General features: G+C 31.1%; 1 protein-coding gene and 1 pseudogene across 3 annotated transcripts in view; one reads left to right on the top strand and one right to left on the bottom strand.

The window, feature by feature from the left end:
* KRIT1 (KRIT1 ankyrin repeat containing) overlaps window positions 1-16,764 on the top strand; it is a 32,949-nt gene extending 16,185 nt beyond the window's left edge. For all 3 annotated transcript variants that reach the window (XM_036230341.1, XM_016161300.2, XM_016161297.2), the window contains 9 exons: window positions 1,462-1,618; window positions 2,319-2,426; window positions 4,000-4,156; window positions 4,904-5,055; window positions 9,865-10,031; window positions 10,811-10,898; window positions 11,397-11,603; window positions 15,645-15,761; window positions 16,265-16,764. In XM_036230341.1, the coding sequence (XP_036086234.1) occupies window positions 1,462-1,618; window positions 2,319-2,426; window positions 4,000-4,156; window positions 4,904-5,055; window positions 9,865-10,031; window positions 10,811-10,898; window positions 11,397-11,603; window positions 15,645-15,761; window positions 16,265-16,333 (1,222 nt within the window). In that variant the 3' untranslated portion in view covers window positions 16,334-16,764. The remainder of the gene's footprint in view (window positions 1-1,461; window positions 1,619-2,318; window positions 2,427-3,999; window positions 4,157-4,903; window positions 5,056-9,864; window positions 10,032-10,810; window positions 10,899-11,396; window positions 11,604-15,644; window positions 15,762-16,264) is intronic.
* Window positions 14,298-14,416, bottom strand: LOC118611042 (annotated as a pseudogene).
* Window positions 16,765-17,004: the final 240 nt, after the last annotated feature.

Here is a 17,004-nt window from a genome sequence, read left to right as displayed (position 1 = left end):
TCTCCCAGACTTAACAGTTATTCTTTTGGGTTAGATGAATTTGTGTATTCTTAGATAGATCTCCTGAGCCTTTGCCTTCCTTCTAAGCACCAGGCTTATATTTTCAGTTGCCTACTGAACAGTTCAGTCACTCATTTTTATGCATAAGGCAGTTTGGAGAATGCAAAGCCGCTGTTCCTACCCTCAAGGAATTTCCCGGAATATCAAGAAGAAACATATATAAACAAGGGTGAAAGTAGCCAAAATGAGATAAGCCCCATAATAAAAGCAAAAATAAGATGTTAAAATGTAGTAGGAATACGGAAGACGTAGAATTTAAACTGTTTCAGAGAAATAATAGTATTTAACCTGAACAAAATGAGAAAGAAAAATGACATCTTAGGAATAGCAATGAACATGAGCAAATAGTCACATGAACAAATGGTAGGTTCAGGGCATAGGAAAACTAGAGGGTATGTAAAGAGGAAGAAAGGAAGGTTGAGGGCAAATTAGATCAGTTCTGAAGATGTATGGTTTTCTCCTCAAATGCACATATCTAAAAGCAAATTTTCTTTCCTCTTTCCCCATCTCGCTCATTTATTTTAAAAAAATGAATTACTTTTCCACCATTGCTTCAAGTAGCAGCCTTATGTGTTTGGCTGTAACCAAAAGGTGAACTCACTGTATCTGGCATATGATTTGTACTTTTCTGGGTCCTTGCTTTGCTTACTCCTTTTCATGATACCTAAAATATTTTACCTCCCTTCAACATCACTTTTGTTCCTTTCTGTTTAAAATCCAGTTCAAATTGTTCTTCTATCAAAACACTTTACAGGACCATCTTAGACTGAAATTGTAATCTTCCTTTTCTGACATTTTTTTAAAGCATTGATTATATACTATCTTGATTTGATAAGCACATAGTGTCTTATTTTGTTATCTCAAACTGTTACTTAAATTTTAGAGCATTCTGTAACTGTCCTATGTTTTTTACTTCTCTGATTACATTGTACATACACCTTTATCAGAGCAGAGACCTTGTATCTTTGTGTCTCATATATTACCTAATACAACAGCTACATAAAGAATTACATCTTTGGGCCTATTGTAAATCACAGTCAGGTCTTTGTGAAAAGCATTAAGTTTATGAGTTACTTTCTGATTCTGAACATATTTTTGACTAAAAATTTTATCTCCCTAATTTATAATTTTCGTACTTTATGTGCAGTAGTTCTTTATCATATGCTGTCTTGTGTTTGAGATTCTATTTTCTCCTAGTCGATCAGAAATAAACACTGTCAAATCTAACCAGAATAATTCATAAGAAATCCCTAGGCACTGAAAACATTTATACCAATATCTGAATTGGTATAAATTTTCTAGGCTCTCCGCCTAGAAAAATCTTAGATTTCTTTGGGATGTCATCTAAAATTTGAAGTTCTAAAACATTTCAGATGACTTTAGTTTTTGTTTATTTTTAAGGTATGGAAAAGTTGAGGCCACTCGCATATTGTTAGAGAAAGGAAAGTGCAATCCAAACCTTTTAAATGGACAGCTTAGTTCTCCTCTTCATTTTGCTGCTGGAGGAGGACATGCCGAAATAGTACAGATTCTCTTAAACCATCCAGAAGTTGACAGAGTAAGTTATTTTTCTGGGTTTTTTTTTTTTAAATGTTTAAACAGTGAGTAATAAGTTATGACACTAAAATATTCAATTGTATACTTGAAAGATCAGCTGAAAAATGAAAACAAATTTCACTTATTATATAGAATAAATATTCATAAACTTTGCTTTTGTACATAGATATTTTTTATTTTGGTAAATTATGCCTTTGGTAAATTATACATAAAGTTTACCATTTAAGCCATTTTTAGGTGTGCAGTTGAGTGGCATTAAGTATGTTCACTTTATTGTACAATTATCACCACTGTCCATTTCCAGAATGTACATAAAATTTAACCTCTTCATTTTATATTGTATTTTCTCAATATATTTTATATTATATTTCCTTAAAGTATCTTTAAGAATGAAAAGCATTTTCTACCCACTTCCTAGAATTTATATTAACAAATATTTTGTGAAGGGAGAAATAATAGTTGTAACAAAACCTTTGTTGTAGCTATAATCATAACTTTTAAAAAACAATCACATTGATTAGTGCTTTGAATCCTTTATCTTTGGCAATCCATGTTTATTTTAAGTATAATATATATTGAGTTTGGTTAGTATTTACTTAATACTTGAGAAGAGTCTGTTTTTTATGAAACTTTGATTGATTGAATATTTTTCCTTAGAATACTATAATGCCTTTTTTCTTTATCCTTTTCCACATTTCTAGCACATAACAGACCAACAAGGAAGATCCCCCTTAAATATCTGTGAGGAAAACAAACAAAATAATTGGGAAGAAACTGCAAAATTGTTGAAGGAAGCCATCAACAAACCAGTAAGAATTACCTTTATAGTTAAAGCCAAGCATTGTACTTAAATTGATAAGTAATTCGAGGATCTATGGCAAGAGTAGAAGGGTGAATGGCTGGGCGGCTTCTTTACTGCTTTTATAAAACCTCATGGTTAGACTCCATAGGTATTAAATTTGTTATCAAACCTAACACCCAGATATTTATTCTTCCATAACAAAATGAAACTTGTATAAATAAGTCTTTAATAACTTAAAATTAACCTAATCTCCTGTATAATCTCTATGCTTGGTGTGCTAATTAAAAGTTGCATTCTAGTCATTAAAGCATACCTTTCTACTTAGACCTTCTCTACAATATTTTATATTTGTAAATATTACCATTACACATTATTAATTTAGTTTCAGCAAGTTACTTATCTTTTACAGATTCATTTCCTCCTTAAGAAAGTAAATGGGTTAAAATAGGTGATTTCCTAGCTCTTTGTTTTGACAGTTTAACTTGGCCTGTCCATCTAATTATGTCAAAATAATTAGCAGTAACATTAAGGTAGAGAAGAATTAACAACTAGAAAAAACTCAACTTATGCCTAAAAATTAGTGTGATAAAACTATGATGAATTTAAAAACTTTGAAAACTTGCAAACCAGATTAAAGGATTTATAACAACAGATAAAGGATAAGTTTGATACCAACAGATATGACCCATCTGTCTGAGACATTCCCATCAACTAGACAATAAGTCTTTGTTCAGTATTTCTGGTAATTTAACACCATGAAATGCTGAAAGTAAAAGTAATAAATGATAAAGAATATATAATCTCTCCCTTTAAGGAGAATTACACATATGCTCATACACATTTGTCTAAACATTATTCCATGAGCACAAGACAAAGGCAAGAAAATAGATAAGTGGTCTGGACACCCTTATACTTCATTGCAGTTTATTTTCTAATTGTATAATTGAAACACTTTTCTTAGTATAATTTTTCTATTACAATGTATAAAATAAGAGAAATTAGGTAATTTTACTCAAAACGAACTATCCTGGAAGTTGTATGAAGTCTTTAATTACTTCCTTAACAATAAAAATATATTGAGAATATTTTTCTCTAGGACGGCGTAAGGTCCATTGTTCCATAACTTTTACCTCAAAAGTCTTGTATCACAGATTCCTCTTAGGATAAATTATTGCTGGTATACATTTCTCCAGTATAATTTGTGGCCCACTAGACTCATGAGGTACTTGACTAACGCCAGATTTAGTTAACCAGTCTGTGTACCCCTGACATTTAATTGTACATTAACAGTTTTAAAATATCCTCTGAAGTTGAATTTTTTAAAAAAACTATTTGCCTTAGTTTCTGAAACTTATTTGACCATGGAATATCCAGAGGAAAACTTTAGAAAATATAAATAATGGAAGTAAAATTTTTAAAAGTAATTGCCAGATTCTCACTTGAAGCAGGTTTTATGGTATTTTCCATGTTAGAGATTTATAATAAATAAAGCAGAAGAAGTTGAAATTAAAGCATTTTGTTGGATTGGAGTGTGTGATTTCTAACTAGGTTGCACAATATATTATCTTTCTTTGTACTAGTATGAAAAAGTTCGAATATACAGAATGGATGGATCATATCGTTCTGTTGAGCTGAAGCATGGAAATAATACCACAGTGCAGCAGATAATGGAAGGCATGCGTCTCTCTCAAGAAACACAGCAATATTTCACTATTTGGATCTGTTCAGAAAACCTCAGTAAGAAAGTTATTTTGTTGTGTGAACCTTTCTGAGAGTAGGTTGGTAAATTTCAGTATAATATTAGTTTATTACTGTTTTTTAAATTTTGAAATGATACAGTGTTATTAGTGCTCAAACGGTTAAAAAAGGGTAAGCCTCTGGGCCCATCCTCCCCCTTCATCCAAACAATATTTTAGTGGTAGAAACCAAAATATTTCTTCTCTGGCAATGGAATTTGATTTGAATGTCATTAATTGTGGTGATCATCCAACCTGGCTTTTATTTTCAGTGCTCAGAATAATACAAAAATATTTTTATTTATATTACCTTTCTATCAAATCTTTTTATTTAAAATCAACCTAATGTCACTATAGATTTTTTGTCTGTCAAAGTATAGCAAATATGTAAGGAATTTAATCGAGGTTGTTAGGATTTGTTGTCTAATGCTTTAATTATATTTTTTAATGCAAATTCTATTGATTATATGATAATTAAATAGGCTATCATGGAATTAAGGATCTTAAATAGATTTAATAAATTTTATTTAAGAATTCTCTTGATTCTTATAGTCTTAAAAACAAAAGCAATTAACTTCAAAATGGGTAGTTATATTGATTAGAGTCAATGCTGATTTAAAGTTAGACCTTTAATTTATGTGTATTTAGTACTTGAGTGCAGAGAGATTAATACAAAGAAAGTTTCTATGTGTTGCTATAATTGATTTATTTTTACATTATCATTTATAAAAGGAAAGATGTTTTTCAGGCCTTCAACTCAAACCTTATCATAAACCTTTGCAACATGTTCGGGACTGGCCAGAAATACTTGCTGAATTGACTAATTTGGATCCCCAAAGGGAAACACCACAGCTTTTCCTAAGAAGAGATGTGAGACTTCCTTTGGAAATTGAAAAAAAGGTTTGCTTGGAAATCTAATTTATAGCCATTTAAATGTACAAAATTCATAAGTTCTTATTGTAAGCACTAGAAGCAAAAACTGTGCTCTTCTATATAGGTAGGGTTTACTTCTGTTTTTTGTTCAGTCCTTACATCCCTGTGGTAAGTAAGTAGTAGAGTTTGAGTCAGTCTACTTACAAAGCCCCTCGATGGTTTTTCTATTTTTACCTCCACTGTCTTAGAATACAGAAAAAATAAGAGACTCTATCCTAAAGAGAATTAGCAACCAGGTGGAAGAAAGATTATACAGAAAAAATAAAATAGTTAGAAAGGAAGTATAGTGTCAAAGATAAACTTAATAAAGGGCTAATCAGTTGTGTAGATTTCAAAGGAGCAAAGAGATAATATTTGGTGTGGGAGGAGAATAGAAAAAAACATTCTAGGTGGAGAATATTATATTTGCAAAGGAGACATGAAAAATTATTTTCAACAGTCAGTAAGTAGCTGTTTTCAACCCCCAAGCAGAGAACTATATAGATTGTAAAAAAGTAGAAAACAGTTTACATTTAGTAAAAAGATCTATTCCAAACAAGTATGTTTGGATTTGAATTACTGGAAATGTTAGAGGAGAGATGAGGTAATGCCATTTGAAGAATGAGTGGGCAAGGAAGAAACATAAGAGAGATATTACAAGTTAAACTAGATATGATCTAAGTACAGTGATAGCTATGAAAATTGGGGTAGTGGGGGGAGTTCCAAGATCTAATAACTAAATACAATGCATTTCCTGATTCTTTATTCAAGGAAATATTAAACAAGGCTTAGCAAATTTTGGCACATGAAAATTTCAATGACATGTCCAAACTTGGTAAATATTTTATGCCTGACTACTCATATTATCCCTCTTATATTATCAAACCAAGATAAATTTGATTGCTTCAGCCAAATATGCTGGGAGTTATATAAAAATTTGTATAAAATGGACCCAAAACTAAAATCTTGATTATTCATTTAAAATGTGTTAGAATCAGAAACAGAAAGAGGAAAAAGCTATATGATCATCTCAATTGACAAAGAAAAGGCATTTGAGAAAAATCCAATACCTTTTCATGGTAAAACGCTCAGAAAACTAGGAATAGACAGGAACTTCATCAATGCAATAAATGGTGTTTATGAAAAATAGACAACATCATATTCAGTGGTGAAAGACTGAAAGGGTTTCCTCTTAAGATCAGGAACAACATAAGGTTGCCTATTTTCACCACTGCTATGTAATATATTACTAGACATTTTAGCCAGAGAAATTGCTTGTTCCGTCCCACCCTCCCAAAAAAGAGCATTCAAATAGGAAAGGAAAAAGTAAAACTATCTATATTCACAAAGGATATGATGCTATATTTTGGATCCCAAAGAATCCACAAGAAAGCCATTAGAGCTAATAAATGGATTCAGCAAAGTTGTAGGGTACAAAACTCAGTTATTTCTATATACCAGCACAAATAATCCAAAACAAGAAATTAAGAAATCCATTTAGATAACATTAAAAGAATAAAGTACCTAGGAATACATTTAACAAAAGAGGTGCAAGACTTGTACAATGAAAACTATAAAAATATAAACAAATTACGGAAAACTTAAGTAACTGGAAAGACATCCCATCTTATCCCAGGATGAGAAGATTTAATATCGTTATGATGATATACTAGCAAAGTGGTCTACTGATTCAATGCAATCCCTGACAAAACTCTAGTAGCTTTTTTTGTGGAAATGGAAAAGGCAGTCTTCAAATTCATATGGAATTGCTAAGAGCCTTGAATGGCGCAAACAGTCTTGAAAAAAGAGAAAAAAAGTTGGGGGATTCACATGTCCCCATTTCAAAACTTACTAAACTATAAAACTTTTAGAAGAAAACATGTGGGTAAATCTTCATGTCCTTAAATTTGGCAGTGGGTTTTTATGTGTAACACTGAAACATGAATAACAAAAAATAAATAAATTGAACTTCATCAAAATGAAAACCATTGTAAATCAAAGGACATTATCAAGAAAGTGAAAAAACCTATAGAATGAGAGGAAAATTTTTGCAAATCATATATCTGATAAGAGTTTACAGAACATATAAAGAACTCCTTTGGGCGTTGAACACACAATGTAATATACAGATGTTGATTTATTGAATTGTATACTTGAACCAAATAATTTTATTAACCAATGTCACTCCAATAAATTTTTTAAAAGAGAACTCCTACAACTCAATAACACAAGACAACCCAATTAAAATGGGCAAAAGACTTGAGTAACATTTCTCTAGCGAAGATATATAAATGAGACACCAGTTAACACCTACTAGGATGGCTATAATATTAAAAATTTATAAAGGAAAATGACAAATGTTGGTGAAGATGTAGAGAAATTGGAACTCTTGTGCATTGCAGGTAGGAGTGTAAAATGGTGCAACCACTGTGGAAAATAATTTAAGTAGTTCTTCAAAAAACTAAGTAGAATTACCATATGATCCAGCTCCTAACTATATTATATACCTGAAGAACTGAAAATAAGAAACATACCTGCTTGCTAGTATTCATGGCAGCATTATTCACAATAGCCAAAAAGGTGGAAACAAACTAAGAGTCCATCAACAGATAAATGGATAAACAAAATGTAGTATATACATACAATGGAATATTATTCAGCTATTAAAAGGAATAAAGTTCTGATACATGCCATAACAATGATGGACCTTAAATACGTGCTAAGTGAAATAAACCAGTCACAAAAAGATAAATATTATATGATTCCACTTACATTAAATATCTAGAACAAGAAAATTCATAAAGACACTAGATTAGTGGTTGCCACAGGGGTATGGTGTGGGGAAAATAAGGAGTTACTGCTTAATGGTTCCAGATTTTGTTTGGGTGATGAAAAAATTGTGGAAATGGTTGCACAACATTGTGAATGTAATTAATGCCACTGAATTATATATTAAAATAGTTAAAATGACAAATTTTTTGTTATATATATTTACCATAGTTTTAAAAATATGAGATCCATGAAATCTTCAAATAATCTAAATATACTCATTCTATCTTTCTGCTCCACCTTAAGTAATATTTAAAAGTTGGCTATTAGAGAAAAAGAGCAATGATGATAATACTTGGATGATAAATTACATAATTATGTTATAAATGATAGTGGGCTCAAGTGAAAGATTTAGTAAGTACTGAAGGTAAATCAGAATATGATCATCTGGTAAAGTAGTTGTCTTGTTTCACTCATTTTGAAATTAAGGAATTGCTATTTGTATTATCTGGAAAATAGAAGAATTGCATTTATTGGTTACCATCATCCTTTTAGGATGAAATAGCCTGATTTAACTTACAAAGAACACCTGTTAACTAACACTCACTGAAAATACTATTAGGAATTATAACTCTTTACTCAAACTCTTCAAAATCACTAAGTCAGTTTTTATTAGAAAAGTATATTTTTCAATCTTTTTTCCAACATTTTATTTTGAGACATTAAAAACCTATAGGATAGTTGAAAAAGTTATAAAATTCACACTGTATACAATTTATTAAAACACTGTTGATATTTTTGCTACATTTTTTTCATTTCTTCATTTAAGAGTTGCAGACATTATGGCACTTCACCCCTCCATATTTCAACATGCATGTCCCAAGAGCATACCTATATGCTATAATACTATTTACAACCTAATGAAATTAATATTTCCATAACCTTCAATATCAGGTCCATATTCAGAATTCTCCTAATTATTTCAAAGTCTTTTATAACTCCCATTTGTAGGATCTAGTCAAGGTTCCGTGCTTTGTATTTATCATCTCTTTAGTCTCTTGTAATCTAGAATAATCCCCTCCATCATTTTTTCCCCATGAAATTGCTTTTTTTAATGTTATATGGAATATTGTAAGTATTACTTTAGCTAGTCTGACAGAAATAATCTTTACCATAGGAATTTGAATCATTGTAAGTTATATTTGGAAATATTTTAAGTATTCATGCAGAAAGTCCATAATTGGTGATTATTTCCAAATATATTCTGTAGGCTAGCATTTTTCAATCTTTGTTAATCTTATCAGATAAAGTGAAACTTTGAAGTTTTTAAAACCTAAAAAAAAAGTCGTATGCTCTCCTTTCATGTTATTTGAAAGTACAAAGTATTTAAAAAAAAAATGTTCATCTTAAACCTTTTTAAACTACATATACCCTTCTGGGAATTAACACACCTTTTACCTTCTTTGAAGTCCACTACTATTTTGTGCGAAGCATAGATAATAGAAAAATGTGTGAGGAATATAAAGAATTTAAGTAAACTTGTGCTAGAAATTATCCATATCCATAAACTTATGAAAATTTTATTGGACTATAAATCAGAGGTTAGTAAACTATGGCCTGGTGCTATTTCTGACCTGCTACCTATTTTTGTATATTTTGTATGTTTTACAAGCTACTAATGGTTGAAAAAAATTCAAAAGAACATTTCATGTCATGAAAATTTTATGAATTCAAATTTCAGTATCCATATATAAAGTTATTAGAACACAACCACATCTGTTTGTTGATGTTTTGTCTGGCTCCTTTCGCACTACAGTAGCTGAATAAATGTGAAAGATTATATGGCTCACAAAGCTTAAAATATTACTGTTTAGCCCTTAATAGAAAAATTTGTCAACCTCTGCTCTTAAGCAATAACAGCTTATTTATATATAAAAATGTAGCTTTTGCTTTTCTATATTAGAAAGGGACAAGTACACCTGTAACAAAATCATAGCCTAATAACCAAGTTATACTTTTTCTTTTAAGATTGAAGACCCACTGGCTATTCTTATTCTCTTTGATGAAGCCAGATATAATTTACTGAAGGGCTTTTATACAGCTCCTGATGCCAAACTGATAACATTGGCAAGTCTACTGTTGCAAATAGTTTATGGAAATTATGAGAGTAAGAAACACAAGCAAGGTTTCTTAAAGTAAGTATTTAACAAAAGGTGTGGTCTTGTTCAGTGTTAAAGATTCAGTTTAACCAAGAAAGTTTAGAAATATTATGTTTTTAAGAAATATTTATACATTGGTTTGGAATTAAATACAGTTAGCCCTTCATATCTGTGGGTTCTGCACACGAATTCAATCACAGATCGAACTCATGCATGTGAAGGGCTGACTAAGGACGTGCGCATCCTTGGGGTTCCTTTAGTCTCTTGTAATCAATCCCCCATGGATACTGAGGGACACCCATAATACAGGCATGGAATAAGAGGGGAAAAAATATGGTAAAGCATCCCTTACTATATATGCTGTCTCCAGAGTTTTCCTTATATCTGACTATAGTTTGATAATCCTTATACTTTTAAATTTATCTTTCTTTACTATATGTTTAAAGAAGTTCACTAAAACCTGACTTAATTAGTAGGAAAATGTTATAAAGTGGATGCATTTAAGAATTCCCACCACAAAAACTAGTTTTGTGTTTTTATGTTGAAAAGTAAACAGATTTTAGCACATTTAAAGTTTGCTTATTGTGGTTTTCAATTTTCAAAAATATTTTGTGGTTATTGAAAGAAATATTCTTCTAAATTGAGCAATGTTAGGATTGTGGCTTTTGCTTAGAATTTTTAGAGTTCCCTGATATTTTATAATGTATTTTTAGCTCAAAAATCAAGTTGCTTAAAGTTATTTGTGTCTAAATGATTATATTACTTCAGCTACTGAAGATGATTTATTTAAAAGATGTTGACATATTTGCTTACAGTGAAGAAAATCTGAAATCCATCGTACCTATTACCAAATTGAAAAGTAAGGCACCTCACTGGACAAACCGAATTCTTCATGAATATAAGGTAAGTTGTTTAATAGAACTAAAAAGACATTTTATAGCCTACTTGAAATTTTGTTAGTATTATTTTAACATGAGTACATAAAATACATAGTCCTGAAATTAAAAATGGGTCTTCTGGTTCACATGTCTGAGACTGAAACTAGCAAGACATTTTTATTTTTAATAATGTAGAATCTTTTGCTGAATACCTCCTATATGCTGGATACTGTGGTAAGGGCCAGAGATTAAAAATCATGAAATAATACACTTTCTCTGCCCATAAAAAGCTAATAGAATAGACAAACAATATTTTAGACCTTGATACACATACTCGTGTGTGTGTGTGTGTGTGTATTTTTTTTTAATATAAGACCTCAAAAAAAACTGCTCTTGGGATAATGTCACATGATTTTATTCTTTGGGGACATCCTTGATTTTAGAAACTACTTAATTGACCTATTTGGATTCTCAAAAGTATGTTCTCCTTCACATCTCTTTATTTTACTTTATTTGGTTTTAGAATCTTAGTACAAGTGAGGGTGTCAGTAAAGAAATGCATCACCTTCAGCGCATGTTCTTACAAAATTGTTGGGAAATTCCTACATATGGAGCAGCTTTTTTCACAGGACAGATATTTACAAAGGCAAGCCCCAGCAATCATAAAGTCATACCTGTGTATGTAGGAGTGAATATAAAAGGACTTCATCTCCTCAACATGGAAACTAAGGTAGATTTTCAACTTTTCACCTGTTATTGACCAGTCACATTATATAATATCTAAAGTAACAGTACCATGAAAAAAATCTAGAAATGGCACATATATGACTATTCATTACAATATCATTTGTAATAGCAAAAGATTGGTAGAGGGGGTTGTGCAGATTTCATCATTATCAATTGAGGGCTAAATACCTTACAGCCATACAAAAGAATGAAGAATATTTTTGTGTAGAATGATCTCCAAGATATATTTAGTGAAAAAGCAAGGTGCTGAACCATATGTAATAAGCTACCCTTTGTATAAAAATGGAGGAAGTGGGTATTTATCTGAAGAAGAAGAAAACACTTAAAAGTATATATATACCACCATGCTCAGTACAACATTATTTACAGTAGTCAAGATATGGAAATAGCCTAAATGTCCATTGATGGATGAGTGCTAAAGACAATGTGGTATACGTGTATTGTATATAATGGAATATTATTCAGCCACAAAAAAGAAAATAAAATTTTGCCATTTGCAACAACATGGATGGACCTTGAGGTCATTGTGCTAAATGACATGGTTAGACAGTGAAAGACAAATAGCATTTTATCTCATTTACATGTGGAATCATTCTCTCTGTACTATTAGATAGGCCTGTGAATGAAGATAGAGAATATATAGGGACATAGGGCTGAATAAGGGCTGACTTTAGTAATTGACCTGGAACTTGACTTTTTGAAGTCTCTGATGTCAGCTTGCTTTTGGGTCATTTGCTCACTTTCTGTATAAATTGTTTCACTTACACAAAATAGGTTCTTGGTAGCTTGTAACCACTTTTCTGTTTCTATTGTACGTACTAAGCCTATTAAAGGAAATAATGGAGAAATTCTCCTCACCATTTCAAAAAAGTTTTCCTCTACTATTTCAGAGCATTTTATACCAGTATCTACAAATCTTTCTTCATTGAACTGGATGGTGATTCTGTGGGAGTAACGCTGAGCCTTTTCTTTAAACTTATTTTGTTTGACATTTGGTACCATTCCCAGTTTAGGCAACAGTAAAAAGTTTTATATAGTATTCAAATAATGGTTCAACAATATCTTATAACATTTCATATTATGAATAATATTCTGGTCTAGGAGTTAAGTGAGATAGTATCAGACAGAGGATGATAATATTATTGGTGTACTTTTTCAGGGTAAGATGTTCAGTTTTCAGAAATATAAATAGAAATGCTGTCCTTGGGTATATAAAAAGGTGATTGAACCCAAGGGGAGCAATATTTTCTGTTCATGTCATTGTATTGGGTTCTGTAAGCCACTAATAATAGCACGTAAAAAAGTTCTAAGATGATTACATTTTCTAATCATTAAAGGTAGGAGCAATCAGCTTGTCCTCATTTGTCTTAGGTTCACCAGGATCTGCTAGGGTTGAATTTGACAAGCTTGCTTAAATAGAGTCAACATCTTCATCTGCAAACATATCTTCATTTGTAGTTAAAACTCTACATGGGACACAATAGCTTTAGAGATTCTCAGGAAAAGCCATAGGAGATAGCTGTGGATTTTTTTTTTTTTAATACCTATTACTTCTACCTTCTATATTTTGTTTCTTTTTGAAATAATGAAAGTTGCCCATTAGAAAATATATAGCTCAGCCAGTTTCATGTGCTCATCAGAGACTTGTCTGTTCTACTTACATAAAATGTTGATGCTGTTGAATAGATGAATAGACTGTGTTGTGTTTCATTGTTTTACTCTGGTGAAAGCATTGCAGTCTACGTAATTGAACTGTACCTGCTGATATATCTTCAACCTTAACAGTACCACTGCTACTCCTAGGCATTAGATTGCTCGTTGCTGATATCATTTGATGTTGACTATAATAGCCTTCTAAAATAAGACTGCTTATTTAAATACCCACATAGTGCCATTCTTCTTAATCATTTGTGCCATCCCTGTTTCTCCTATCTGTCCTGGTCAGCTATATAGTTCTGACTTCTGTGGTTTTCCCTTTTCTGCTCTCAACTATCCCTGCCATTTCTCTTGTGCTTCCCTCACCAAACATCTTGCCCTTTAGGTTTTACCTCATAATGAGAGCTACTTTTTCCTTCTGAAGCAGATAGATTTCTTAAAACCATGTGGACTCTTTGGCTCTTCAAGTCTAGCCGTTTTCATTATTTCTCAAGAATTCCTTTTCCCTGCACATTGTCTTTTAATAACAATACTTATATTTGACTTATGGTCTCGGAACTTTTATTGATAATTCGACTTCCATATAATTGAGTTGCTATACTACAGATGTATTTGTTTCTTATATTGAACAGTTTTGAGGATTATTTCCTGCCTCTTGATTAAACAAATTTCCAGTGACTGATCAGAAAGATAGGCAGTTTAAGGTATTATGATATCTTGACTCAATGATTCAGTATGCATATTGGTAAATAGCTATTTTAGCACATCCTGTTGATAAAGTTATATTTTACAATAGCTATTCTGTTATAAAAAAGAATGCCATTAGTTTCCCATTATACACGATATACATTCATGTAAATTAATTATACTGTTTCATTTATAGAACTTCAATTTTAAAATGCCCTAAACCATTATCTTTTTAGCATATCCTTAGTTTATTATTTACAGTCAATGTGTTAAGAACTGTTAATCATTGAAAGCTAATGTTTCATGTTTCTTTCTTTTCTTTTTTTTTTTTTTACACCTACAGCACCTGGTCTTCCTAGGTGGTCTCCCATCCAAGTACTAACTAGGCCTGACCTTGCTTAGCTTCCAAGACCAGTCAGGATTAGGCGTGTTCAGGGTAGCATGGCCATAGACCTAATGTTTCTAAACATACATATTTTAAAGGATGGGATGAACACTTTGTATATGTGTATGCAAAAATAGATTTTTAGGGCAAGAAAATGCAAGTTACTGCTAAGAGAGAATTATTTAAAAATAATCAAAAGACTATATTGAATGTCTACTTAAATATACCATTATATTAGTAAATGTAGGAATAGGTTGCTCAATAGTTCTGTTGAATTTATGAAGGTTATATTATTAATTTTTTAATTATACTTATTTTTTACAATAAATATATATCTGTATACTTATTTTCAGTGAGATGAAATTGCCTGCATCAACATATTACCCCTATTACATAAATTTTAGATCTGACAGTACTATGTGAATATTCAAAAGGTACTAAATAAATTATATGGAATTGTTTTAAATGCAGAGAGTGAAAACTTGTAGTACATTTAATTTTCTTAAAAGTCACTAATATAATGGAAATCCTTTTTCCCCCAGCTTTACCTCAGATATATTAACATATAACATTGTATAAGTTTAAGGTATACAACATGCTGATTTGATACACTTATAGAGTGCAACATTATTACCACCATAGCATTAAGTAATACCTCCAATACAATACACAATTACCGTTTCCCTTTTATAGTGAGAACATTTAAGATCTCTACTATATACTTTCAAGTATATAGTAGAATATTAACTATAATCACCATGCTGTACATTGAGGTCCCTAGAACTCATTCATCTTATAACCAAAAGTTTTTACTCTTTGACCAACATCCCTTTAATTTTACTCACCCACCAGCCCCTGCTAACCATCATTCTATTCCATTTCTATGAGTTCAGTTTTTTAGATTCCACATGTAAGTGATATATGGTATTTGTCTTTATCTGATTTATTTCACTTAATATAATGCCCTCAAGGTCCACCCATGTTGTTGCAAATGACCGGATTTCCTTATTGCTCATGGCTGAATAATATTCCTGTGTGTGTACAAAGGTGCACATACATACTACAGAAATGGCATCTTTAGAAATTTTTGTCAATCTGTGACAAAGAATACCATTGCTCTTAGTCTCCTGAGAGGCTACCATATATGTAACTGTACTACAGGCTGTGTGAAGTTAGTGTTTCACTTCGAATAGGTTTTATTCTACAATTAGACCTGTCTAGATAAATGTAGATAGTAAGAGAAGATAGATGTTTTTAATATATATTTCAATATAACAATTTCTAATTATGTTGTAGGCTTTACTCATCAGTCTTAAGTATGGTTGTTTCATGTGGCAGTTGGGAGATGCTGACACATGTTTTCAGATCCATAGTATGGAAAATAAAATGAGCTTTATAGTACACACAAAACAGGTAAGTACTTATTCATTATTCTGGACTTCTAATAATAAACTACTATATTAGTAAAATTATTTCTGACAATATATTTTACTTTAAGAAAATTGCTAATATGACTTGAAATTAAAATATTTAAGACCAAGGAGAAATGACAGGCCTTTGTAAGCAAACAAAGCCAGAAAGTTATCTGAATAATTTATTTCAGTCTTACAACAAGGAAACTTTTTTTTTTTTTTGACATTAAAAAAGATTCTGATCAGTATTCCCTATCTCTTTTATCAAGTTATGAGGTAGTCTTTCCCTCTTCTTGACTAGTATCCTATCTGAGCCACTAGTTATATGCAGTAGGTCACTTCTTAAATCCCTTCAAAAGCTTGAGCAAATAGTCTATTTTTGACAAGCTGTCTCCTGATAAGAAAGTTTCTTTTCAAATAGCTAGGGAACTACCCACTGCCATGTATGTCATTTACTCATTTAACAGGTTTCACATTTATTATCAACATATTTTACTTTTGTAGGCTGGCCTCGTGGTAAAACTGTTAATGAAGCTAAATGGACAGTTAATGCCTACTGAAAGAAATTCATGAGAGGAAAGCAGCTGATACTTAAGCCACCACATTTTGTCATACAGATTTTTTCCATGAAAGATTTCTTAAACTATTACTTTTAACAAGGCACTTAGTCTCTTGTAATATATATGTATACTGTTACATTGTACAGAATCTGTACTTATGTTTGGTGTGTAATATACCAATTAGTTTCATATAATATCCTCATAAGCTATTCTTATTTTTCAGGGAAACACAGAAAAAAGTATAGATTGATAGTCTGTATAATATTAGAAAAAAATGTAAGCTCTATAAAAAAATTATTTTTGGTAAATGATAAAGAATTGCGTGGAATGTGATGAAATTAAAATACAGATAGCTTTGTTATATATAACTTTGTCATTTCGAAATATACATGAAAGTCAACATGATTTGAATAAAGAAATAGATTTTCTACGTAAGCCATAAAAGTGTTATTTAAACATTTTTCTGTAATCTGTGAACATTTCTCAGTATGTCTTTTAGAGTTTAAAATGGATCTAGTATAAACTAGTATTCCTCAAAGTATAGTTCTTGAATGCCCTGCATAATAATTACCTGGGTACCTCTTAAAAATGAGGATTTCGCAGAGACTCACGCTAGACAAGTTCATTCACTCTCTGAAAGTAGTGGGGCCTGAGAATCTTAGGTTTTGGTTTTCTGTTGAAGCA

The sequence above is a fragment of the Rousettus aegyptiacus genome, unplaced genomic scaffold (assembly GCF_014176215.1).
Source record: "Rousettus aegyptiacus isolate mRouAeg1 unplaced genomic scaffold, mRouAeg1.p scaffold_m13_p_13, whole genome shotgun sequence".
Lineage (NCBI taxonomy): Eukaryota > Metazoa > Chordata > Mammalia > Chiroptera > Pteropodidae > Rousettus > Rousettus aegyptiacus.
Note: the sequence above shows the minus strand (reverse complement) of the source record. Positions and strands in the feature narration are given on the sequence as shown.